The sequence below is a fragment of the Oryctolagus cuniculus genome, chromosome 5, assembly GCF_051225735.1.
Source record: "Oryctolagus cuniculus isolate XC-2025 breed Fujian yellow rabbit chromosome 5, ASM5122573v1, whole genome shotgun sequence".
Classification (NCBI taxonomy): Eukaryota; Metazoa; Chordata; class Mammalia; order Lagomorpha; family Leporidae; genus Oryctolagus; species Oryctolagus cuniculus.
Window position 1 is genome coordinate 136,412,641 of NC_142871.1, and position 26,723 is coordinate 136,439,363.

Here is a 26,723-nt window from a genome sequence, read left to right on the forward strand (position 1 = left end):
AAGTACAATTCATCATTTGGATCATTTTAAAGCATGCAATTTAGTACTATTCCATATATTCACAATGTTGTACAACCGCCATCGTTATTTTGTTGGAGAATATCTTCATCATCCCCTAAAGGAAACTCCATACCCACTAAGCAGTTGGTCCTCAGTTGTTCTTCCCACCAGCATCTGGCAACTACCAATTTACCCTTTGTCTTTAGGAAATTTTCTATTCTGGTTATTTCACATAAATGGAATAACAAATGTGTAACAGGTTTGCTTATTGCCAATCCTAATAAAGGACTCCCACTGCTTGGAAAATGGCAAATATCATCATTGCACCAACCTCCAGAAGCAGGAGTCCATACCTTTAGGCTCACTGCATCCTGGGGTTAGATACAACCTATAGAGATATAATCCTACATAAGACACAATTCTTGTTTTAGGCATTTGACCATTCTAGTCGTCACTCAGTTTTTAAATGTCTTGTCATATTGTAATAAACTTGATTAAAATAAGATTTCCAGAGTTGTCCACCAATGAAGAATTAATGGAATAAGCCAGATGATGAATTTATGGTCATTACTTTTCCAGAAACTACAAGCTATTTGGAGACCTCTCCCTGCTTGTTAACTTACCCTCAGTTACAGATGAGGCTAATGCAGGCATTGGTATCTCTGACATTGCTACAACTCTGAATCAAACAAGACATCTACCTTCACAATGTCTTTCATTGTCCACCTCCAGAAAGGCATAATCCCATTAAAATGAGTGGAGATGTGATGGGTAGAAGAATCTTGTAGAATAAAACATGAATTTAGGTCCCTGCAGAAGAGATTCTAAAAATGCGCTTGTGATGAAATCTTTACTTAATGTATACTAAATCGATCTTCTGTATATTAAGATAATTGAAAATTGATCTTGATGTGAATGGAATGGGAGAGGGAGCTGGAGATGGGAGGGGTGTAAGTGGGAGGGAAGTTATGGGGTGGGGGAAGCCATTGTAATCCATAAACTGTACTTTGGAAATTTACATTTGCTAAATAAAAGTTTTAAAAAAATGCGTTTGGAAATCTCATGCTGAATTTCCAAAGAGTACAACAAGAGTGAAATATTCAGGGTCCAGGCATTTAGCTTAGCAGTTAAGATGCTCATCTCTCACAAAAGAGAGGGGTTCAGTTCTCAGCTCTCATTCCTGGCTACAACTTGCTACTAGTGCAGACCTGGAAGGCAAGGGTAATGGATTAGGTAATTCCGCTCCTGCCAGCCACTCAAGAGATCTGGGTTGTGTTCCTGGATCCCACTTCAAGCCTGGACTAGCCCTGGCTATTTCAGGTCTTTGGGGGAGTGATCTTTTTTTCTCTCTCTCTTTCCCCTGCCTCTTAAATAATGATAGATAAATAATTTTATTTTTAAAAAGTAAAATATCTTAAATGAACCCATTATTGTCTCTGTTCTATATTATAGTTTCACTCCCATTTGTTGTTGTGACACCTGTGTACAAGAGTCTGTTGTCCAGAAATCCCTCCTTACCACATTAATTTGATTAACCTATTAATTTTTCCCACCATTCATTAACCCCTCTTCTGCCTTTATCACCTCTGTGTAAGCCCTCTCTTTACTTTAAGTGGAAGTTAGGATTCAGGGCTCTGTATTGATTCTTCCCGGGTACAAATACTGTATTCAATACCACTTAGTGACTATGCATAGAGAAATTTCAGCAAGAGGCTACACCTTCTCAGAATTTAGCTTAAAGACCTGTCAGTAGTGTAGAAAAATCTAAGTGTATCTTTTCTATTATCCACAAAGCAGCATTCATTTAACAACAGAAGCTCATATATCATATCATTGAAGGCATAACCTTGGTGCTAAGTAGCTGGTGAAGGCTTGGATGCAGTAAAGACCAATAGAAATCCATACAGTGGAAAGAATATGGTCAAAAAGAAAAGTTGTAATATTTGCAGTGACTCTTTATCCATAAGGATACGGTTGTTTCTTCATTCCTACTTAGCTATTTTCTCTCTGAAAATATAAACTGCAATACAAATTCCTTTGCCATTCACATTCTCACAAAGGATGCAATTTTGGACTTATTAAACAGTGGGAATTTGCTAAAGAAAGTGGCTCACTCCACTCAGAAGACTTGATTTATGGTTTTGTATTGGACTTTGCCCCTTGGCAGACTCTAACATTAGAAGGCCATGGAGCACTGGTAACTGAAGAACACACAAGCCGAGCTATTACATTTCAATGGAGTTTAGCAGATTTCTGTTTATTTCCAATGGTGGTATCATGTATTGAGAATTCATTGAAATGTGACCTTTCCATTACAACATCAACCTCCTCCACATCTAACAGCAAAAAAAGAAGAAGATATATATTTTCATTTTATAACTATTTATTTATATAAAAGGAACAGATTTTAGATATTATTATATGTACAGTTTTAATAGCATAATGATACTTTCCACCCTATCCTCCCTCCCTGCCTCATTCCCATCCTCCCTCCCCCTGGTTTTCTTTTAAATTTCACAATGACATAGTTTTAATACAGTTTATAATCACAAGCTTAACCCTCCACTAAATAAAGAACTCAACAAGTAGTCAGTAGAAAAACCACTGTTCCTCAAGAGTATAGACAAGGGCTAGAAACAATCAAATCTCAAAATGTCAATTTTGCTCATATACATGGTATTTTTAATGTAATTAAATGTATTTGCATAAACACATACTAAGCAACGGTTTAAGACTCGTATACTTATTTGGCGTTATCTGTAACAAACCTTGCTGTCCACAAAGACACTGCTGTTCCCCATTGAGAACTGTACAGGAAATCCCCCCTGGATTTTTTCCAGTTTCCCTGTTTCTCTTCCTGCCTCTTCCTCTTTGAAAGGGGTTGAAATGGACCTACTCCACCCAGAACAGCTTTTTGGAAAACACACTTGTAAGAAGCTTGAGTAGAAGCAGTCGGGGTACCTGTGGGCTGACACTTTATTTCTTATGGAGATAATAGAGTGTTAGTTTCCTGAGGGACATCTGTATCAGAGTTCCTTAAGTGAGTTACTGATGTCTCTGCAGAAGAACTGGGAACATTTTCAGTCTGACCCGAAGCTGAGCAGATGGTCATAGATGTGCCAGCACCTTGCAGGCTAAAATAAGGCTGGAATTTCCCACAGAAGTTGATGCCAGTGTAGGAATAGATGTGGGACCCATCCACCATGTTGTAAAAGGACAAATCCCCAGCCTCCCAGTCCAGGAAAACTCCTATCCTCTCAGGGTAACTTCTTAGTGACAGAGACTCTGGCTTGGAGGTGAGGGTCGTGACCTTCCCTTCCTTGTAGGCCACCAACCAGAAATTCTTCTCTGTATTTTCCACAAACCACCCTGCTCTATTCACTGTTTCAGGGCAAATACCCAGAGCCCATCGAGCTCCGTGTCCCATTTCTTTCTCCCCAAGTACTTTTACTTCCCAATAGTATCTCCCTGTGGCAAAGCAATTCTGACCCACAGCACTGAAGATGGTTCCAGACCCTCCTGTCCCCTGTGTTTTTGAAGCATCAGAGTTCTGAACAACATTCTTTTCCAAAGAAACACGTTTTCCATCCCCAGATATGGTGAGGCCACGGTGAGCTGTGTTTTTATCCAGAGAAACATCCACTGCAGGGGTGGGGAAAACAAGGAAGAAAAGATCAGTCAGTCAGGGAGGCTTGTTGGCCCTAAGAAAGATGGAAACGCGGTGTAAGGACAAAGGAAGGAAATAGGACAAAGACAACCAAAGGGTAGGCAAGACAACCTGTGTTCTGTTCTAGGAGACACATGAGGAAGTGGAAGTCCAGAGCTGGACAGGACTTCAGGTAACCGTCTGTTCCAGAATCTAGTCAGGATGACTGCTTTTGACAATCCTCAGTGTCGTGTATTTTAGGATGAGGTCTTCCACCCTTCTGTAAATAGCCTGTTATTTTTTTTTCTTTCTCTTAAGAGTTAAGTCTTGTCATCTTCTCAGTCACTGTGTGCTTGCCTACATTTAAGCCTATTCAGTATCATTTTTCTATGGGTTTATATAGTGACCAAATCATTTATTTCTCATGTACTCCTATTATATTTTTCTAATTGTGATTCAACAAGCTCTTTCCTGAGTCAGGCTGGTTATACAATAAACTTCCTTCTGACTGAAGCATTCTTCCAATGTTGTTCATGTGAAGAAATCCATGAATTTGCTGAAGTGCCAGCTTAAATAATAATTCCGTTTAGGAAACCCTTTAATCCACTTTTTTTATTCTTGATAATCTCTTATTCCTTCAAAATATGTATCACAATTTATATGAATATTTTCCTATTAAGCCAGAGATCAGGATATATTTATTTACTTGGCACTGAATAAATAGTTATATAAAGATGCTCCTTGACTTACAGTGGGTCTAATAAGCCTGTTGTAAATTGACAATACCAAGTTGAAAATGTCCTTCATACACCTATTCTACCTAACATCCTAGAAAAGATTACCTGAAAAAAATAGATTACCTGGTACCATCTGAAATGTAGCCAGATCCCTTAGATTCATTTATAGTTGGGCAGAATCATCTAACATAAAGCCTATTTTACAACAATGTATTGAAAATTTCATGTAATTTATTGATAATATAATGGGAGGCAAAATAAAAACACAATATCAAAAAATGCTATCAACACAGCACCCTGCAGAGCATCCAGTGGTTTATCCTGGATAGTGTTTGCCTGGATGATCAGGAGCTGCAACTCACTGCTACTGCCCAGTGATATGAAACAGTACTGTGTTGAGATGGATGTTTGGCAAATCAGCTTAAGCAAACACTTGGGATGCCCACATTGCATTTTAGATTGCCTGATTTTACTCCCAACTATGCTGTTTCTGATCCAGTTTCCAGCTAATGTGCAACCTGAGAGGCAGCAGTTAATGAACCAAGTGCTTGAGTCCTTGCCACCTATGTGGGAGATCTGGGTGAAGTTATGGGCTCTTGGCTTTTGCCTGGCCCAAGCCCAGCAGTTGTGTGGAAATTTGGCAAATGAGCCAGCAACTTAAATATTCTCCCTCTGTCTTTCTCTCTCTCTGCCTCTATGGCTCTGTCTCTCTGTCTCTTTCTGTCAATGTCTATCTGACTTTCAAATAAAAGGAAAATAAATAAATAGAAAAATATTTAAGAATAGCATCATGATATACATTGACAAGGAAAAGATCAAAATTCAAATTTGAAGTAATGTTTCTACTAAATGCAAATTGCTTTTTTACCATTTTAAAGTTGAAAGGCTGTAAGTCAGAGACCGTCCATGCATGCTGTTTGAATACATGGTCTCAGGACAGAAAGGAAGCCATTGAGACTTAGAATGAAGGCCATGAGAGGACTTCTCAGGAGTGCTTCTCATTTGTATAGAAGAGGTTGAGTGGAACAAGGTAATAACTCACCTGCTTCGAAATTTTTCTTTCTCCAGTCTAAAAAGAAAATAAACTCTATGGTAAAACATGCCAAGAACATATTTTGTGAGCTAATGGGATATTCCTTTGCCACCCACCCCACATTGGTTTCAAAATAAAATCTCTAGAAGATGCCGTGTCTCTGGACAATGGTCTGCTATCTCACAAGATCCTGGGTCAGCTGAAGCCACAGACAGCATCAGATTTACTCACCAGCATATAAATTTGCTTTTTTCCAGTCTGAAATAAAAGAAAAGAATTAGATGCTTCCATTCATGGTGCCCTCACTGCAGAGAATGAAATGTACTGTGACTATATGAAATCTGAGGTTTCTGAAAGTGTTGTTTCTGTGGTCTGTCTCTTAATGATAATTCTAGTGTATTTGTGTTCTTTTACATATTCTGGTCTACTGACATTTTTAGCATTCCACCAATCTAAGGGTCTGGTCCTTTGAGAAGAGGGTGCAGGTGTGAAGGTGGGGCTGTATGTTGAAGCCTAAATATTATGTGTTGCCCTGACATCTTTGGGATCACATTGCTTCAAGTGACAAAGGTTCCCCTGCTCCCCACCAGATAGGAAAGCTCCCTCCCCTGCTCAAACCCCTATACTCAACCCAGCTGAGCCCCTCCTGGTTCTCAAGCTAATGGGCATCATTTCCATGCCAGCATGCAAATTTATTCAAGCAAGCTAAGCCGCATTACTTCCTCAGAAAATAGTGAGCACCTCCTCTTCTTGTTGCTACAGTTTGCCTCTTACCTCCCTTCATGGTTCACTTAACTCTCTTGGGCAACTCCTCTGTGGTCCTGTGTAATGTACAGTGTCCCCTTCCCCCAGGCCATGAGTACATGTAACTGATACACTGCTCTCAGTTCCATCTGTCCTGTATAGATGTCATGTGTTTCACCATCTTAGGCAATTTAGGGTGGAAGATCCCTTTCACCAAAAACGGTGAATAGAAGGTGATCAGAACAGAGGGACAGGGGCCCATAGTGTGGCTCAGTGGATTAAGCCATCACTTGCAATACCAGAATCCTGTATCAGAGGACTGGTTTGAGCTCCAGCTGCTCCACTTCTGATGCACTCCCTGCTAATCCTCCTGGGAAAGTAGTGGAAGATATCTGAAGTACTTGGGCCCCTGCCATCTGCATGGGAGACATGGATGGAGTTCTGGGCACCTGGCTTTGGCCTGACCCAACCCTAGTTGATGTGTCCATTGGTGAGTGGATCAAGGGATAGAATATTTTTCTCTCTGTGTGTATTTCTCTTTTTATACTTCTGCCTTTCAAATAAATAAATGATTTTTTTTAAAAAAAGGACAGAGGGACAGATGAGATGAATGGCTTAACCATAACACCAGTGGAACTCACCATGCTGATACAGTTCCTTCCTTGTGGCTGAAAAGAAATAATGACCTGTGAGATGCCAAGCATGGAGTAAACACTCTAATTTCTCTACAAAGCAAAGAAAAAGGAGAACTTACCAAGCTCTTTCTCCAAGTTTTCTAAAATGGAAACAAAATAACAGAATAGATTTTATATAGCAGAAAGATGAAGATGCTCCCAACAATGATGTCCCTCAGACCCACAACCAGGCCTAGGGCACACACAGCACATTTTCTAACACTGATGGACCCAGGTCTGTAAGTGCCTCTGAACTGATGGCCTCCCTCAGCAAATATAAGACAATGTTGCCCAAACTGTGGGGCTTCCCTTCCCTTCCTATATTACTGGATGCATTATTCTATTGTGAAGCAGTGGCCTTGGCTACTGGAGAAGATTTCCAAGACTGTGTGTGGTCTATATACACATCTATGGAAGGGGATAAAAGGCCTTGACACTTTGGAAGAGCAGATAATTCCAATGTCTGAGTCATTCTAGCACAAGAGAAATAAAGAGCTGTGTGTGGCTGAAAAGAAATAATGGCATGTGAGACACCAAGCATGGAGTAAGGACTCCATTTCTCTACAAGGCTAGGAAAAAGGAGACCTTATCAAGCTCTTTCTTCAATCCTAAAATGGAAAAAAACATAAGAGAAATCTAAAGTCTGTTTTTTAGTTTATAATCTAAGCCCAGATCCTAAATACTTCTAAATTTTAACTGAGTCAAAAAAATCTGTATCTTTGCTGAGAATTACTAAGATTGGTTTTTCTAACTTCATGTTTATATCAGCAAGTACTAGATTCTATTTTTTTTTCCCACAGGGGTCCTGGACTCCATGGTTTGTTGAAGGTCTTGGGATTCTAATGCAGACCTGTATATATATCTGCATGTTCCAACAGATGCCAACCCTATATCAAGCCAGTCTAACAGACCCACAAATTTATAAACCCCACCATGTATGAGTCACAGTGTACCTTTGGCTTGTCTTTCTTTTTCTTTTTCATCCTTGGCATTCTGCACTCTCTTCTTTGCTTGTTTTTTTTTCCAAGCCAGAAGCACCACAGCACCCAGGCAAATCAGAAGCATGAAGAAAGTCACAGCAAATGCTGCCCTCCAAGGCGAGGTCCTGGGGAAGAAGGACTCTGAAGCAGAGCCCTCACATGTGATTAAAAAAACACACACACCAGGCAAGCCTACCCCATCTCATCCCCAAGTACTCCCTCCTGACTCTCACCCCATCCACATAATAAGCAAGACTTTACCTGGGATAGAAATTGTTTCCACCTGTTCTTGTCCAAAGAAGGGGTTCTTCATGGAGCAGGACACTTCTCTCTTTGATCTGTCTCTAATGATGATGGATGCCTCTGTCTGGAACAATCCATCATCATCTTGGGTCTCGTCCTCAGAGAGCGATGGAAGCTTCTCTCCCCCTTCACCTTTCCATTGTATTTCAGGCTGGGGAAACCATCCCTTGCCAGTACACGTCAGCCTTATTCCTTCATCTTCCGGACCCACCATGAGGATGTGAGGGCCAGAACCAAGACCTGTGGAGAAGTCATTCAAGTGAAACCCTGCTGTTGCTTGTCCAGAAATCTCTAATGTTACACAGTAGCACCGATGTGGGGAGATGCATGAAAGACCAAGGTCTGCAGGAGATGGATGAAGGACCAAGGTCTGTGTGGGAGGAGGGGGCTGCTTCTGTTCTCCCATGACAGATATCAGTATCTGTGGTTCACAAATCATAGCAGACTTGAAGCTGTTATTAATACATCCATTGAGGCCTGTCACATACGCTCTACCCAAGCTTACTTGCAATTAGGTCACAGAAGGATAACAGAAAAGGGGCTGAGTGAAATTTGTTTATGTTGAATTGTTTCAGAAAAACACCCACATTTCCATATCTTTATTTATAAATTTCTATTCCATTTCCTGGAGTCTCAAGGAAAACTATTTGAGCTTAGAATGAGATTTCTGATAGTTCCTTCAACAATCTACCTTTGCAATTTTTTCCAAATTTTCTATCTTTGCCAGAGTACAGATAAAAAGAAGGAAGCTAGATGATGTGAGTGTCTGGAGAAGTAAAGTTTCTTCTAGTTATTTTGAAACCTTACTCCTTCTTCTCCCTGGCCAACACATTTATGTTTCTTCAGTTCATGTCAGATTGAATTTACAAATAGATTGAACATAACAGTAGCAGATTCTAGAACAACCCACTATGTCTCACAGACAGTGAGTACCCTGACTTCTAAGATTACATATTAGTGTACCTCATATCATATGGTATGTCTAGCTCAGTCTTACTCCAATATCTCAGATGTAGGACATGCATCAAGAACTTTAACTACACTATCTTTCTGGTGCTAAAAATTACAGCAGAGCTAATATTTATTACCAGACCCTGACCTAGGGAGGATACCCTTTAGGGAAACAAAGCAATCTGGAAAATAATCCATCTCAGAATTACTCAAGGGAGCTGCCAACTCTCTTAAACAAAGGAAGTGAATGTTTGAGTGAAACTGTTCTTAAGTAAAATGGAGCAGAGTCACATTGGGAAGTAAGAGAACAGAGACAAAATAGACCTTGAACCTCCTGGGATAATTTAACCGTTGAAGTTCCAAGTCCAACTAAGAAGACAAAAGCTATACCTGTGTTGAGAAAGAAGGGATACCCATTCCTCAGCACAGAAGTGGCTATATCAAAGGTTAACAGAATGGAAGATAAGCATGGATATATAATAAACCATTTGCTTCTAAAGGTCAGACTTGTACCCCATTAATCAGTGGACTGATCGGGGAAGATACTGACAAATGCATGACTCCCAAGAGGGAGTTCTGAGTCTGTGAAAATCTTTTACTTCTCACTGAGAGGATGCTAGAGTAGAATCACAGTAATGTGACTGAACAGATTTTGTCACTATTTCTTTCAAGAACTAGTGGATTTGGCTTCTTATGCAAAGTACACATAAAAAAGATGGGTAACATGAGCCTACTGTAGATACCATTCTAGACAGCATTGAGAATTATTACTTTAAGACAGGTCATACAAATAAAAAAGATATCACAGTTGAAAAAAATTTCTCTTAGCAGAGGCTAATTGTGGTATATATACATAAGGGAATACTACTCAGCTGTTAAAAAAATGAAATCCTTTTACAACAAAATGGATGCAATTGGACACTTTTGCTTTGTGAAATAAGCCAGTCTTGAAAATACAAATATCATGTTTTCCCTTATTTACAGTTATTAATATAAGAGGCCAAAAAATGTAATGTATATGAGCAATATTGAAATGTTGAGATTTGATCATTGTTATAACCCTTGTCTATACTCTTGAGGAACAATGATTTTTTTTTTCTTAATACTTGTTCAATTCTTTATTAGTAGAGGGTTAAGCATGTTGTTATAAAGTATTTTGAAAGTATGTCGTTGCAAAAAGGAAAAGAAAAATAAGAAAGGAAACAAGAAGGAGGGCAGGTGTGATGGAAGGAAGAGAGGAAGTATCATTTGCTCTTAAAACTGTGTATTTGAAAGACATAAAATTTGTTACCTTTATATAAATAAAAAATAAAATTTAAAAATACAAAACTTAAAAAGTTGAGAGCATGACACTGTGAAAAAAGGGGACAGATAAATTACCATAATCATATAGAGAGTTTAAACTTCACTCTGATATCTCCACTAGAAATTAATGGAAAATGATATATGTATAAATTGGTTAAAATTTCCCAAAATAATTACAAATGGCATAAAGATAAGCTAACATACACTGGAAAATATTTTGGATATTCCATGAAACTTTACACCAAAATAATATTTCTGTAGGCTGAAGTTTTACATGTTGAAAGCAAGATAACTTTAAAAAGGCAGAAATGAATTACACTTACACACAAGTGACTACATGGGAAAACTTACAAACATTATGTTGAGCAATAAAACAGAAACATTAAAGAGTTTGTGAAATTCAAAATCGCATGTGGTGCAGCAGGTTAAACAGCCACCTGTGACGTCATCATCCCACATGAGCTCTTGTTCAAGTCCCAGCTGATCCACTTCCGATCCATCTCCTTGCAAATATGCCTAGGAGGGCAACAGAAGATGGCCCAAGTACCTGGGCCCTGTCACTCAACCTGGAAGACTCTGATGGAGTTCCAGGTTCCTGGCTTCAGCCATGCCCAGCCCTAGCTATTGCAGCCATTGGGGAATGAACCAGTGGATGGACAATGTCTGTCTCTTCCACTCTTTCTTTGTAACTCTTTCAAATAAATTTTCACTTAAAAAAAAAAAAAACACAAAACTAATCTCTGAGGTTAGAAATCAGGCTAGTCATTTCCTGTGAGGAAATAGTGACTGAAAGGGGAGACACAGATTTCCTGGCTTTTTTTTTTTCTTTAAAGATTTATTTATTTATTTATTTGAAAGGCAGAGCTAGAGAGAGGCAGAGGCAGAGAGATAAAGAGGTCTTCCATTTGCTGGTTCACTCCCCAAATGGCCACAATGGCTGGAGCTAAGCAAATCCGAAGCCAGGAGCCAGGGGCTTCTTCTGGGTCTACCATGTGAGTGCAGTGGTCCAAGCTCTTGTGACATCTTCTGCTGCTTTCTTAGGCCATAACAGAGAACTAGATTGGAAGTGGAGCAGCCGGGACTCGAATGGGTGCCCATGGGATCCCAGCATGGCAGACGGTGGCTTTATCCCCTACACCACAGCGCTGGCCCCCTGGTTCTAATTATGTTCTGTTTCCTGATCTGGGAACTAGTTTTTCAAGTTTATTTTTTGAAAATTTATGTAGTGACACATATAAAGCCAGTATTAAAATTCCAGTGTATTTTCAGAAAAAGTATCAGGACACAGGAAGGTGGAATATTTTTGGCAACATTGATATAAAAACTTCCATAAAAAACCAAGAAGAATGAAAGATAATGTTGATAGTTCTATATGTATGTTTAAAAACTCTTCTAATTAAAGACAGCATACAATTATAAGACAAATAGAGATGAAAGGATGCTTCCAATAATTATATGATTAAAAAAGTGACTATAAATTGACAAAAAATTTCCGAAAACAGTCCCTCCATGAAGCCACACACAGTTAATTAAAGGACATAAACAGGAAAGTGAGACATACATGAAAAGACATTCATATCTGTCATGAGGAGAGACATGGGTGGGGAATAAATTATTTATTTTCATAGTAGATATTTATAGAAATAATTCATTTTTAAAGTTTATTTATCTGAAAGCCAGAGTGGATAGAGAGAGGAGAGAGAGAGAGAGAGAGAGAGAGGGGAGAGAGAGAGAGAGAGATTTTCATCCTCTGGTTCATTCTCCAAATGCCTGCAACAGACGGCTGAGCCAAGCTTACACCAAGAGTCAGGAATTCTATCCAGGTCTCTCAAGTGGATGGCAGAGACCCAAATAATTCAGCCATCATCTGCTGCCACCTCCCAGTATTAGCAGGAAGCTGAATTAGAAGCAGAGGTAGGACTTGGTCCCAGGCACGGAAGCTTAATCCACTGAGCATAAGGTCAATCGCTGAAGTGGCTCATCTTTAAGGTATAGCATAATACATGTGCACCCAGATCAACAGCATCTGGGGTAAAATCTAGTGTCTATAACGTTGAACAGCTTCAAGCACCTCTAATTCTGGTTTGTGCCCTATTTAACATCATCTTATCAAATCAGATATGGGTCACTCACATTTCCTTGAGTTACCTGTATTTGCAGAGAATTACTTACTTATGATCTTGAGCTCCAAAGTGGCTTCTTCAAAGTCGTTGTCTCGTTTAAAGAAACACTTGTACATCCCGTTGTCTGAGACCCGGAGACTGTGGATTCTCACGGCTACTTTGCCCTCGGAGATGTAGTCCTTCACCAGCTCTGCCCGCCCTTTGAAATCTACGAGCTGTTCCTCCACCTGCGCCATTCCGTCCCGATAGGCATACACAACCTCTGAGTACTGCGAGCGGAACCACCGCAGCTCCATGGTCTCCACATTCATGGGTGGGTCCACCTGACAGGGCAGCACGGTTTCTGAGCCTAGCTTAGCCACAATGGGCTCCGAGGGGCCGCTCACTATGAAGGAATCTGGAATCAACAGAACCAAATGTAAAAAGAGTGTCAGAACGACCGGGCATTTTAGAACACAGTCCCAGTAGAGGCCCACCAACATCTCATTCTCTCAAGTATAGACGGCGCATATTCAGCCTGAAGGTCTGGTAGGGATCAAGGCAACAAGGGCTTCCGCTTTTGAGGAGCTTACAAACACCAGGTTAGTTTCACATGAAGCAAGTGATTTTTAAATTGCAAGAGTAGTAAATTCTATGAAGCAGGTGGAAAATCACAAAGCTAGAGCTTTTACCCAGAACTTTGGCAGCATTCAGAAAATGCATTCATCATGAAGCTGAGAACTGAATGAATCAGATGGCATAGGTGAAATAATTCTACCTGGTGGCTAATTTGTCCTGATGCACAAGCGAATAAATCATTCTGGCAAAATAGAGGATTTTAGAATTAGCATAGATTTATATGAGAAGTGATTCAATTCTTCTATTCAGAAAACAAGAGAACTTCGTTATAAAAACATAAAATATCCTCACCTGAGCCCCATATGGCCGCCTGGAGAAGCAGGATAGAGAGGAGCTCTGTTGGCATGGAGATGTGCAGGGGACTCGCCATGTTTCCCAGCGTGGGGGCGGGATGATGTGGAGGTGGGTCCTGCAAATCACTGCAGGGGTAACAAGAGTGGGACTCACGGGGCCAAAAGACTGTGGCTTCTAAGAAGCAGTCCCCTGTGTCCCTCAGACAGCCGCCAGGAAACCCGAGGAAGACTTTGACGCACAATGTATATTTTGTGTTTCTCTTCTCCAGGTAAACAGTCAGTAGCCACCCTCCACAAGGGTACACCCTGTCTAAACTCTTCTTTTATTCAAGGAGACATTCTGTCTCTTGGGTAAGGAGGTGGAGGGGAGGCATGAGCAGCCTTGGAGAGAAAGGGCTTTAGCACAAACGTCACTCTGGGCTCCATGAAATGCCTCCCCACTCATCCCTGCATAGAGAAGGAGCAGACAGAACTCAGCCGGTCCTCCACCACCCCACACAATCCTGACCCAGATCCTCTCTCCCCTCGCTCTTGCCCATCACCCAGAAACTGCTCGCGCAACACTCACAGCTTTTAGGTTCCTCTTAGAGAGACGGAGGCATCCTGAACTTCTCAGACCCTGCACTACGCCGGCACCAGCTTGAACACCTCCCTACCACTCTTTCCACTTCCCTTCTTTGGTGCTCAAAGGGCTCTCCTATGCCTCTTGGTCTAAGCTGCTTTGAGAATGTGGGGCCGTAGGAGTAACCTTAGGTAGCTTTCGAAAGGAATTCAGAAGTTGGAAGCAAGAAGCCTCCTACACAGAATCCCTTCAGCAACGGGCTTCTCCTTGGCCACCCTAACATATTCAAAACTGAAAGTAAAATAAAGCAAGAAAAAAGGACTTTGACCTGGTAAAGATAATAAATTTATCTTATAATTACATGCATAGAAGAGATAGAAAGGATCAGAAACAACTGATTTCTTTCTTCTGGAGAAATACTGTGTGAGCCTAGTTACTAGCGCAGGTGTTAGAACTTGACTTCCTAAGTTAACCCTGCTGAGGGGACTTATGAGCTTAAGATTTTGAGCAAGTTATACAGTCTCTTTGCACCTCAGTTTTGTCATCTGGCAATAAGTGTCATAATACTACATGCCCTGAAACTTTTGTGTGATTATTAGGTGAAGTAGTGCACAAAGCACTAAGAGGCCAGCAACATATATCTACTTTTAGATTAATATGTGATACTTGCACAGGTTTATGGAGTATGACGTTATTCCACACATGTATAAAATGTAAACTGACAAAAGTAGTTAACATTTATGTTTCTTTCTCTTTTCTTTATGTATGGCGGTTATGAGCTCCTCTTTATACAGTACATAATCCAGTATTGAGGAGTACAATTGCCTCACTGTGCTGTAGAACATAGAACTCATTAATTCTACCTTCATAGTTCTTTTGAAAATTTATTAATATAAAGAGAACAGATTTCATGTACTTCATGGAGACAATTCTAAGAAGATAACCTTACTTCTTAAACTCCCTCCCCCACTCAATCCACCCTTCTTTCCTTTTTTTTTTTTTTAATTCTGACTATGCCTTGGTAGCAGTTACCAAAATTGCCCCTATTTCTCCTCTAGTCACCCTTCCTAGTTTCTAGTAATCACAGTTCTAAATTCAGCTCAACTTTTTAAAGCCTCCATAGTGAGAACATACACTAATTGTCTTCGTGTGATTCATTTATTATACTTAATATAATAACCTCTGATTTCACTCATTTTGCTGCAAATGTCAGGATTTCATTTTTATTTATGGCTAGGTATTTTTCATTATGTATTTATATATATTATATTTTTCATTATGTATTTATATTTTCTTTATCCACCTGTCCACTGACAGACATCTAGGTTGATTCCATTTATTAGCCATTGTGAATAGTGATGTGATGAACACAAAGCTGTATTTCTGTGATATGCTGATTTAAATTTCTTTGGATGTATATCCCAAAGTAAGATAGCTGGGTCATATAGTAGATCTATTTTTAGTTTTCTGGGCAATCTCCCTACAATTCTCCATAACGGCTGCACTAATTCATATTCCCAACAGTCCTATAAAAGAGGGTGTCCATCAGTGGATGAATGGATGAAGAAAATGTGTTGTATACACACAATGGAATGCTATTCAGTAATAGAAGGCAGTACAGTTATTTGTAATATAAGGAATTAGAGGACATTATGTTAAGTGAGATAAGAATATTATGTTAAGTGAAGTACAGAAAGACAGTACTGCATGATCTCATTCATATGTGGAATCTGAAAATATTGATCTCACAGAAGCTGACAGAATAATCATTACCAGAGTTTAAGAGAGTATGGGGGGTGGATAAAGATTAATCAATGGGTATTAAGTTATAGTTAGGAGAAATACATAAGTACTGGTATCCTATTGCACAGTAGCATGACTATAGATAAAGATAATATATAGTATATTTTAAAAAACTAGAAGAAAGAATTTTGAATGTTTTTTACTGTGAATAAATGATAAATATTTTTAAGAGATAGATATGCATATCTTGATTTGAACATTGCACATTTTATACATGTATCAAAGTATCTCATGGTATTCATACAATGTAATATTAAACAGCGGTAAATATACAAAATGCTGATATACACAACATCACTAAATCTCAAAAATCATTTTGTTTAGCCAAAGGATCCAAATCATAAAGCATACATTTCATACAGTGTATGATTCCTTTTGTTGTTGTTTTTGAAGTTTTAGAGTAGACAGGGTTAAACCATCATAATTTGTATTAGAATACTGTTGATATGACTGGTGTGGCTGAAAATGAATGTGAGGGAAATATTCAAGAGTCAAAACTGTTTTATATTTTGATCAAGGTAGTGGTTACATTAGTGTAAGCATTTGTGAAACTTCTTTGAAGTGTACATTTCCAAACTCATGTATTCTGTATGTGGATTATATGTTAATTGATTAGATTTCTAAAAAGCTGCATGCCCCTAATGGAGACTAAAGAATATTCATTTAGGAGTTGGTGCCTTCAGCCAAACTGTTAGCAGATCAGTCCTACTATTTAGACAATTGCTTGGGTCCCTGATTATCGGTAAACCTTGTTGACATGAAGAAAAACTGAGCTCAGGAAGAATATGAAATGGAAAGCAAGCTCCTCTGAACACATTCTACGTCTGGGACAATCGTGTTACTCTTTCTAGTCTCCCATTGGGGGCCCTAAGTCTGTGGAACAAAGAGCCCTCCATTTCTGAACTCTGATCTTTCCCCTGCACCACTCTACAAGTGCCCTCTAATGTCAATTAGAGTATGGTAAGAAGAAATTACGCTTCTTTTGCTTTTATTCTCTAATAAATAGATTTAGTAATTTGAACATTGCAAAGACGCACAAATCTGAACATCACACAGGAAGATGCTTCCTTCACTCTGAATAATGTGATTTCAGCCCTCTGCTAGTGAGAGAAGGGACCTACATTTTCAACAAGGGCACATATTCCAGGTCTTACTCTGTAACCCAACCCAGTTCAAAGTACCCTGCAGTGAACTTTATTACTTTCTCTTTTAAAATAACTGAAGACTTCAGCAAAGTCAGGCTGCAGTTTTCTTCTTAGATTCCTTCCGGGAACGACATTCACAAACCTGTGCATCTTGGCAGCAAGGTGTGCCCCTCTTCTCAAGACTATTTTTCCCAATTTAGTGAAGTTAGAAACCTGCCAGCTCCAGACCCTGAAGCCACACCCTTGGATGCTGACTATGAGAACAACCAGGTGCAAACTGCCTACGGAGCCAGGCTTATTGGTGCACTGAGGAGACCAGAAGCTTCCAGAAATCCATCAGCTCCATCTAGATGGTGAGAGAGAAATATGTGGTGATCTGCAGAGGTTTCTGTGGTAGGTGAGGTTACTGGCAAACAGGGGCTTAAGTTCTGGGGCTTAGGGGGAGAAAAGGAGTTAAGTCACAAGAGCTGTTTTTGGTAAATAAACAAACAAATGCAAAAAAACTGAAGATAGATTGGCTGAGGAGAGTGATCTGGTTCTGTTTGACTTCAATTGTTCAGTGTTGACTTATTGTTTTCAATTCCAAGAGAGCCCTGGTGAGGTGACTCTACAGAGAAGCAAGACAGAAGCAGAGCACAAGAGAATAGTTTACAGTATTCTACACTTAATGTAGCAGCAGTTGGTTTTCAGGAAAATAAAAAAGAGAGAAAGAGAAGGAAAATCCACTGAGCAGGGAGGAGGGGGAGTTGATGCTGCTTGTCTTAAGGTCTGTAAGGGGGAATTAGCCCAAATAAAATATAAAGTTAAGTCTTTGAACAGAAAATTCTTTTTTCTTAAAGAACTCTTAAACTGCTGGCTGTCTCACCCCCTTCTCTTACAGAATAATTCAACATAATTCACTGTCAGAGTGAACATTTCCCTCTGCTCTGACGAAGATGCTGCGTTTTCCCAGGCTGTCTCCATCTGGTTTTCTTCTCCCTTCGCTCCTTCTCCAGATGTTCATCTGGTATTCAGCAGGTCAGTGTTCTGCCTCATACTTTTTATTTATTGGGTTCTTTTCAATGTCTCCTCTTACATAAATGGAAATATGTGTCAGTCAAGAAAACTCTCTCACATCATCTCCCCTTACTCCTTTGGGTAGATCTTGTAAAATCATACTTGTAATATTTATCTACAATGTCACTGATTATAGGTGACTTTAGCCTATTGACCTTTGATTTATCTGTTAGTGAAAATATTCTTTGTAATTTTCACCCTGCCAAGGAAAGTCTAGAGTACACAAATTTAGACCCAGAGCTTCTGAGTTCTAATTGATTAAGATCTTGGACAAACTACTATTCTTTCTGGGACATGAGTCTTCCCTTCATAAAATAAAAGGTTCCATAGGATGAAGCTTCAGATGCCAGATTTGGAGATAAACCAAATGCAAGATCACAAGAATGATTTTTTTTCTTATCATCCCCTTAATTTGATGTCAGTTAGATGGTGAGTACCAAAAACTTCAATGTACATGCATGCTAACTCAAAAATTCTATAAAAATTTTGTTCTACAGAAATGCTTTCCCATGTGTGTGATATGCTGTCTGTAGCAATTGTTGGAAGCAGTGTAAATATTCACTGATTTAGGAAAAGCTTGAAAATGATGGTGCAGACAGTGAAAAAACAAGTAGAGCCAACTACAAGTACTAAAATGTCTGTTGTTGCAGCAGTTGCTATATAATGATCTCACATGAAGAATTCACAATGATTTTTTCCACTATGCTTTCGCTACATGTAATGCCAAATACCTTTTTCTAAATTAAATTCCTCACACACTGTGTATTGCCAACATCCTAATATCAAGTAGCTAAAAACATATATCTCCTGAGTTTCAACAGTACCCAGTATTTTATGCAGGGATGAAATAGAATGGGGACCACTGCCTCAATCCAGCACAATGGCTACTGTCATTCTCCTTGCCTAGACTGTCTGGTCCACACTCTCAGCTGGTCAGTGCCACTTTCTCTAAGTTCATATGCCCTTGCCTTTTGTACTCAGTCCTCCTGGGCACCCACACAGCCACTCTGTTCTGAATTCTTCCCACCCCAGAATCATCACACTTGTGGGACCTGGGCACCGCAATGTCCTGTGCCTCTGCCTATGCAAGTTTTACCAGTCACTTTGTGACCGTGGGTTTCTACAATAAAGATGTTTTCTTGCTGCAAATGCACGCCCTGGCAGTGAGTAATGGCTCAAACCACATGGGAGTAGGATTAAGTTTTGGGCTCCTGGTTTCTGCCTGGCCCAGCACCATCTTTTGAGGGTATTTGAAGAGTAAATCAGCAGAATGAGGACCTCACTCCTCTTTATGTCTCTTGCAAATGCAATGAAAATAAACAACTAAATTTTTTTTAACTAAAAATTTTAATTGGATGGCTCAGGTGACTTGATGAAGGAGCCTATTTCACAACTCAGACAAAATCTCCATTTTCTCTGCGGCACCTCCTTCATCTTTAATAAGGGCTGCCTGCCTCTCAACACAGACACACAAACCTTTGTTTCCTGTACCTTTTTCATGAAAGTAATTTTCATAGGAAAAAATTCTTTAAGGTTTAAAGCCTTCATAGTTATTTGCAAATAAATAAAAAGCCCTATCTTCCTTTAAAAGTCTACTTTTTTTAAAAAATATTTTATTTATTTCAGAGGTAGAGTTACAGAAAGTGAGAGGAAGAGACAGAGAGAAAGGTCTTCCTTCCTTTGGTTCACTCCCCAGATGGCCGCAATGGCTGGAGCTGTGCCGATCTGAAGCCAGGAGCCAGGAGCTTCTTCTGGGTCTCCCACATGGGTGCAGGGGCCCAAGGACTTGGGCCATCTTCTACTGCTATCCCAGGAACAGCAGAGAGATGGATCGGAAGAGGAGCAGCTGGGACTAGAATCAGTGCCCATACGGAATGCCGGCGCTGCAGGCAAAAGATTAACCTACTGTGCCATGGCATCAGCCCCTAAAAGTCTACTTTTATCTTTAGGATAAAATCTTGTCTCCCTTTCCCAACCCAGGGCAAGGTCAAGGTCAGAAATGTCTAGTGTCTACTTACCCTCCTAGGACAGAAAGGTGTGAGTGAGGAGAGTTATAACCTCCACTCTCCTCCCCTTCAGAAAAGATAATTGCTTAGTGGGTTACTTTGCCACATTTAATTATCAATAAATCTCTTCTACATAATTTACATATAAATACTATTTGGAATGCCCTTTCAAATGCCAAACTATCAATAGTTGTTACTTCTGAAGAAATGAGTGGAATCTGTTGGAAGAGAGTAAGAGGAATATAGTTGGAGAAAACATTATATATACATGTATATATATATAAATTTATATATGCACAGATTTTTTTATAGAGATAAATTTTTAAATTTTAAAACACATATTATTTTTCTGGAAAAATTATACAAATAAGAAATATGTTTGAGTTCCCAAATCAAGAAATATCACTGGGCTTATAATCTCAACCTCTGTCACTCATTCCCACCATCTGTGCCTGGTTTCCCTGCAGGGTCCCAGTTTTCTGTGAAGGGTCCTGCTGAGCCTATCGTGGTCTCACTTGGGGCAGACGCCACTCTACCCTGCCAGCTGTCCCCTGAGCAGAGTGCCGCTGGCATGCACATCCGGTGGTACCGAGCGCAGATCTCCCCGGCGGTGCTGGTTTTCCAGGACGGACAGGAGCACAGTGAGGAGCAGATGCTGGAGTACCGTGGCAGGACCCAGTTGGTGACCGACTCCATTGACACGGGGAGTGTGACCCTGCTGATACAGAATGTCCGGGCCTCTGACGATGGCCAGTACCGGTGTTATTTTAGAGACGGTGACATCTCGCGAGAGGCCACTGTGGAGTTGAATGTTGAAGGTATGTGACCTTGGCAGCGTGTGGGGCATGCTGCAAAGCCAGGAGCAAGGTAGGACCTCTGGATTCCTCACCTGCACAGCTTGCCATCTGGGATGTGCTGACACACTATTTTTGCCTTGTAAAACGCCTGCTTCCTAGGTTGTACCTAAGGCTAAGACTGTCTATGCTAACCACTCTAAAATACATCTAAAGATGTTTTCGGATCAGCGCGGTGCGCCGGCCGCGGCGGCCATTGGAGGGTGAACCAATGGCAAAAAGGGAAGACCTTTCTCTCTCTCTCTCTCTCTCACTGTCCACTCTGCCTGTCAAAAAAAAAAAAAAAAAAAGATGTTTTGACATACAAAAGTTCCCAGAAAATTTATTCAGCAGTAGTATTAAGTACTGACAGCCTCAAGCATTATTTTAACCTAATCAGGAGAGAAAACTAAGTAACAGAATTAGATTTTTTGTTTGGTTTCAACTGTCCCTGTTATTTCCTCTTCACTAAATGACCCAGAAGCTCTCTCAGTCCAAATACATTGCTAAGGCAGTAAGTTGATTTCAAAACAGAGCCACAAGTCAGCCTAAGGCTCACATCCGAGCTCCAGTCTCCTCCTCAGTGAAGGGCCTCAGAGACCCTGCGCTCTGAGATCCCGAGACCTCAGGTAACTGCTTTCTCTCCCCAGGCCTGGGCACGGTCCCTCGTGTTCACATGACGGGGCCTGAGGACGGTGGGATCCGAGTGCTGTGCTCCTCAGAAGGCTGGTTCCCAAAGCCAACGGTGCAGTGGAGAGACAGCACGGGCGGGAAGCTGCTATCGCCGCCCGAGTCTCAGACCCAGGACGGCGATGGGCTCTTCCAGGTGGAGGCTTCTCTCGTTGTCAAGGACAGCTCCTTGGGCAATGTGACCTGCTCCATCCAGAATCCCCTCTCCCGTCAGGAGCTCGCATCAGCCATCTTCCTCCCAGGTGATTGGGGCCCAAGCCTCACCAGGGAGGAGTAAGGACAGGAAGTGGGGAGGAGGCCGGCAGAGAGTCCTGGGGAAACAGCAGCGCTTCCTCCAGGCTGGTCGCTGACAGTGCCTCTGTACGCCCCTGTGCAGAGCCCTTCTTCCCCAGGGTGTCTCCGTGGAAAGCCGCCCTGGCTTGGACGGTCCCCGTGCTGAGTCTCCTCCTCGTTGGGATCACCTACATTGGCTGGAGAGAACGTCAAGCCAAAGAGAGGGAGATAAAGAGAACTGAAAGAAAAGCTAAAGAAAGAGATAGGGTGAAGAAGGGAAAAGAAGAGGCATTTAAGAGCAAAGGTAAATTGTGGTTACCAGGGCAAATTAGAGGTTCATGCAAAAGCTGGGGAGGACTGGGTAGATAGGGAAATCAGAGATTTCACAGGAAACACAGGGGACCAGGCATTCTGCAGAGCTAGGAGTCTTGTGCAGAGGAGAAAACCCTGTGGGAAGCTGGATCAGGGCACCGTGGTAAGGAGGCCTCAAAATGTGGCTCCTCAAACCACACCACGGCTGCCTCACACCCAGTCAGAACTATTTCTCTCTCCTTCTGTACATGTTTTCCCCAGAATTCTCTCCCTACTCGTACTTCAAGAGTAAGCTTCTGACAAACCCAAGAAATTCTGAAGTCTTATGAAGCATGGCTATTTCTTCCCCTGTGACCCCAAGGCATCCCCTACTTTTCTTAGCACTTGCTATTTTAGACTGGGCATCCATGTTTGCTGCCCCTTCTCACCCAGAATACGAGATCCTTAAGAGAAGGCCAAATCTAATTCATCTGACTACTCCCCAAACTCAGGGACAGCTAAAATCTCAGCTGACGGGTTTTATATCTCCTTCTCTTTCAGAAAGCCTCGAAAAAGAGCTCAGTAAGTCCTACTGCCTCTCATGCCCCTGTAGTTTGTTTCCCCTTTCATGCCTGTCTGGGACTCTCATGGGATGTTGTTTCTTTCAGAACAGCGTAAGGAACTGTACCTTCAAGGTAAGAGACTTGGCCTTTCCCCTACCTGATGCCCCGGTGTCTCATCCTTTCTTAGCTCCTCTCCTTAGAGGAAAAGACAAAAGATGAAATAATGGAAGAAAAAGAGGAGGAAAGGAAGGAATGTGAGATCACAGATTACTACCTCACCTTGGCTTACCTGGGTTTGTTCTGTTTCAGATTGGAAGAAGGCCCTGCTGTATCCTGGTAAATAATGCTCCTAAATCTTGCCTAGTATCTATAGACATTAAACAGGGTCCCACAAACACACACACGTACATGCACATACCCCTGCCCACTTGCAACTTGTGGAAATGTATTTGGTATCAATGTGTGGTAATTAGAGGTAAAGTGAAAGGGGAAGTCATTACTACCTGGTGAATTTCACAACAGGCTGGTGTAGGCCTCATTGTTAGTCTGTTCACGTTGAGAAGGGGGACGGAGAATTCAGAGTGATTTTGGTCAAAAAATGAATCTATTGCATCAGTATTTTTATACCACAAATAAACAAATAAGGTATAAAAGAATAATAATATAGGGGCTGGTTTTGTGGTGCAATAGACCAAGCTGCCGCCAGCAGCACTGGCATCCCATATGAGAACTGGTACTAGTCCCAGCTGCTCCACTTCTAATCCAGCTCCCTGTCAATTTGCCTGGGGAGGCAGTGAAGATGACCCAAGTACCTGGGCTCCTGCCACCCATGTGGGAGACTTGGATGGTGTTTCAGGCTCCCAGATTTGGCCTGGCTCAACTTCTGTTGTTATGGCCAGTTGGGGAGTAAACCAGCAGATGAAAGATTCTCTCTCTTTCTCTCTCTCTCCCAATCTCTCTGTAATTCTGCCTTTCAAATAAATAAATAAATCTTAAAACATAAAAACAGATAATATATTTTGTAGCTGGAAGTATATATTAAATAGAATTTTATCTATTCAAGACAAACCAAGTAAGAATTGATATATAGGAGCATAGATTTAAACAGTTTGGAAAACTACCTAAGCTGAGACAGAGCACAGACAGCATCTCACTTGTCCTATAGTTTCTGGATCTACTGGAGACTGAGGGGTTTTGGGAGGAAGTGAGGAAAGTTGGGAGGAGAAAGTAGCCATCCAGGGTAGGAAGCATCTTCTGTTTTTCATTCCCTGGGTGCATGCCCTTGAATTTGCATTGCTCTTTTTCAGACTGGAGGAAGGAAAAGTTCGAGCCTGGTGAGTGATTTTTGGCCTCTTTCCAATGTACCTTTCATTCCTCATTTTCCCTTATTAACACCATTTTCTAGTGGAAAAGACAAGGTACCATTATTCTGGTAAAGAGATGGAAGACCATGAAAGTCATCAAATGCTACCCTGAACTATTAACTGGTTGTGTTTCCATCTCCACATATTGGCCTGCTTTCTTGTCTGTGGGGTCCACTAAGTTTTGAAAACAGGAATTAATGTAACCTTTCAGCTGAGGAGACCCCAAAGTAATAGGTGCTGGAAATGCAGAGTCAGCTGCTATTTTTAGAGATTAGTTTATGTGAGACCTATTACACGGTGATGAATGTGTAGACATTTATTCTTCTATAAATTAAATCACGGTCCTAATTTATAAAGAACATGGAAAGAAAATATTCTCAAGTAAATATTGCAAGTCCTGGCCCACTCTGGCACTCTGCCCAGATGCTAATTGTAGCAAAGATGATATAAAACAAGAAGAGTCCCATCAAATGCACCTTGAGAGGACATTCCAGCCCAACATACACACCATGAGAGGTGTTGTTATACCACTAGCTCCTAATTTTCTTTGTTTCTTTAGAGTTTTATCTGTGCAACAACTTTCTGAAATATTCAGTGGTGGTTCTTTTTTGTTCTTCTAGCTGTGGTGACTATAAATAATGAAAGGCTTTCTGAGAACAGTTCTGGAACAGAAGGAAAAGAGAACCACAGGAAGGAGTCACAGAATCTCATCTCATTGAAACAAAGATATTTCACATCAGGGAGACATTACTGGGAGGTGGACATTAAGGATGCTGATGAGTGGACGCTAGGCATTTTTGAAGAAAATACGGTTAAGAATGCATCATCCAGCGAACCATCAAAGAAAAAATTCAGAGTCTTAGAGAAGAAGCGAGGTACATACCGGGCTCTTGGCTACTGTTTCCAAGACATTTTTAAAGAGGAGACTCTCCATATAGAAAAGGATCCACAAAAGATTGTGATTTTCTTAGATTATGGGGATAGTGATGTTTCTTTCTATGACATAGATAGTGGTGACCACATCTTTTCCTTCACTGAACCCAGCTTCTCTGGATCACTGTATCCTTACTTCATTCATAAACCCGTGGAGTTCTCCATATGTGCACAGCCCACTGACTGACTTAGAGGCAGATCTCACACAAATGCTGCAGCCCAGGACTCCAGTCCTGATCAGTGACCCCAGGCACCACTGAGCATGGGGTCTCCACGGGTACTCATGGATAGAGATTATTACATAAAAAGTGGTATTCCTTGAACAATCTGCAGAGAAGAATCAGGTTTCTTTCATTATTTTTGTAAATGTAATTTCTAACTTTATATTCAATATTTTCCAGATTGATAATTTCCTAAAATGAACTGCTACAAGAATGGCATGAATAAAAGCAAATATGTGCAATTAGAAAGACGTGGCAATTATTTTAGTATTCGATTCTGCATAAGGGGCCGTTGCTGTGTCATGGTGGGCTGGGATCCCATGTGGGTATGCCAGTTTGGGTCCCAGCTGCTCCTCTTCCAATCCAAATCTTTGCTGTGGCCCGGGAGGGCAGTGGAGGATGGCCCAGGTGCTTGGGCCCCTGTACCCATGTCGGAGGCCCAGGACAAGGGAGGCTCCTGGCTCCTGGCTTCAAATTGGCTCAGCTCAGCTAAGCTGTGCTCAGCTCTGGCCATTGTGGCCATTTGGGAAGTGGACCAGCAAATGGAGAACCTTCCGCTTGTCTCTCCCTCTCTGTGTCTGTAATTCTCTCTCTCAAATAAACAAATAAAAATTTTTTTAAAAACTATTCAGTATAAGTAAAATTATTCTATCAATTGGCTCTGTAAGCTTTGTTTACACTCTTTCTGTGTTTGTTTAGTAAAGAACTGGTGAAGAATAAATTGTATACAGCACAGTTCTTTGGACTACACATAGACTAGCATGGCTAAAGCAATGTTCAAAGAAATAAAAATTAAATGAACATCATAGTTCTCAAGAGCAAAACAGCAACACTGAATAAAACTACAAAACAATGCTATTTACAAATGTTTAAGGAGAAAACTTAAATTTTAATTTGATAACCAGACAAGATTAGATATTAAATGCAAGGATAATTGTAGGAAAGAAAAAAATGTCAATTACAATCCAGTTCTAACAAATGTGATGATGTTAACATGATGTGGCTCTGGGGCCACCATAATGAAGTGAGCACATACTGGAGGAGGAAGAGAGGAAAATTCCATTGCTTTGCCTTAGATATTAATAAAGCGAATAATTACATATTGGGAAATTCTAAGTAGGGGGAAGATTCTTCTTTTTCCCCTTCCAATCAAAACCATTAATTACATTGTAACAAACAATTACAGGAAACAGTATCCAGTACTCAAACAGGGATGGCAATAGTATGTTCCTATCAGCCTGGCTGGAAATCTTTGCAAATTCAGTGGGCGTTGGGTACTGAAACTGGGACATGAAGAACTTAAGATTCTTGTCTTATTAGCAGGAAATAATTAGCATTAGACTCAAAACAGCCACAGTTCTGATGATTAAATATTAAAAACAAGAAAGACCCAAAAGTCCTAAGTTGTTTAGCAATGTCTTAACTTCATCCCAGAAGAGAGTTCAATGAGGTAAAATGCATAATGTCTGACATCCAATCAATAATGACCTGGTATGAAAAAAATAAAATATAATTAACAACAAAGAGAAAATCAATAGATTAAAATGACACATAACTTATACAGCTGTTAGAATTA

The 26,723-nt window shown here is 40.7% G+C and overlaps 2 protein-coding genes across 7 annotated transcripts; one reads left to right on the top strand and one right to left on the bottom strand.

The window, feature by feature from the left end:
- Positions 1–1,306: 1,306 nt before the first annotated feature.
- LOC100351205 (butyrophilin subfamily 1 member A1-like) lies at positions 1,307–14,264 on the bottom strand. 2 transcript variants are annotated; one of them, XM_008249235.5, is made up of 10 exons: positions 13,976–14,264; positions 13,406–13,523; positions 12,546–12,893; positions 8,076–8,357; positions 7,788–7,955; positions 6,915–6,935; positions 6,802–6,828; positions 5,648–5,674; positions 5,426–5,452; positions 1,307–3,642 (listed from the first exon to the last, which is right to left on the bottom strand). In XM_008249235.5, the coding sequence occupies exons 2-10, from the start codon at positions 13,482–13,484 to the stop codon at positions 2,984–2,986; spliced, it is 1,638 nt and encodes a 545-aa protein (XP_008247457.4). In that variant the 5' UTR covers positions 13,485–13,523; positions 13,976–14,264; the 3' UTR covers positions 1,307–2,983. The 2 variants fall into 2 exon arrangements, with proteins under 2 accessions (XP_008247457.4, XP_069930812.2); XM_070074711.2 differs by having other exon boundaries at positions 1,310–3,642; positions 13,406–13,533.
- Positions 14,265–16,997: 2,733 nt separating this feature from the next.
- LOC100009510 (butyrophilin-like protein 1) lies at positions 16,998–25,396 on the top strand. 5 transcript variants are annotated; one of them, XM_008249233.5, is made up of 10 exons: positions 16,998–17,270; positions 17,798–17,934; positions 20,447–20,797; positions 21,463–21,744; positions 21,879–22,079; positions 22,628–22,648; positions 22,735–22,761; positions 22,939–22,965; positions 23,937–23,963; positions 24,614–25,396. In XM_008249233.5, exons 2-10 carry the CDS (start codon positions 17,853–17,855, stop codon positions 25,111–25,113), a joined length of 1,518 nt encoding a protein of 505 aa, XP_008247455.3. In that variant the 5' UTR covers positions 16,998–17,270; positions 17,798–17,852; the 3' UTR covers positions 25,114–25,396. The 5 variants fall into 5 exon arrangements, with proteins under 5 accessions (XP_008247455.3, XP_089189397.1, XP_089189398.1 ...); XM_089333271.1 differs by lacking the exons at positions 23,937–23,963; positions 24,614–25,396 and having other exon boundaries at positions 16,998–17,314; positions 22,520–22,973; XM_089333272.1 differs by lacking the exons at positions 23,937–23,963; positions 24,614–25,396 and having other exon boundaries at positions 16,998–17,310; positions 22,520–22,973.
- Positions 25,397–26,723: the final 1,327 nt, after the last annotated feature.

Bases quoted from the DNA above. Each gene is read 5' to 3' on its own strand.
- LOC100351205 (XM_008249235.5), bottom strand. From the start codon at position 13,484: ATGGCGAGTCCCCTGCACATCTCCATGCCAACAGAGCTCCTCTCTATC. The intron at 6,936-7,787 runs GTACACTGTGAC...TTTCCATTTTAG, and splicing joins AAAAGAAAGACAAGCCAAAG to AAAACTTGGAGAAAGAGCTT. The intron at 6,829-6,914 runs GTAAGTTCTCCT...ATTTCTTTTCAG, and splicing joins AAACTTGGAGAAAGAGCTTG to CCACAAGGAAGGAACTGTAT.
- LOC100009510 (XM_008249233.5), top strand. From the start codon at position 17,853: ATGCTGCGTTTTCCCAGGCTGTCTCCATCTGGTTTTCTTCTCCCTTCG. The intron at 17,935-20,446 runs GTCAGTGTTCTG...GTTTCCCTGCAG, and splicing joins GTTCATCTGGTATTCAGCAG to GGTCCCAGTTTTCTGTGAAG. The intron at 21,745-21,878 runs GTGATTGGGGCC...GCCCCTGTGCAG, and splicing joins ATCAGCCATCTTCCTCCCAG to AGCCCTTCTTCCCCAGGGTG.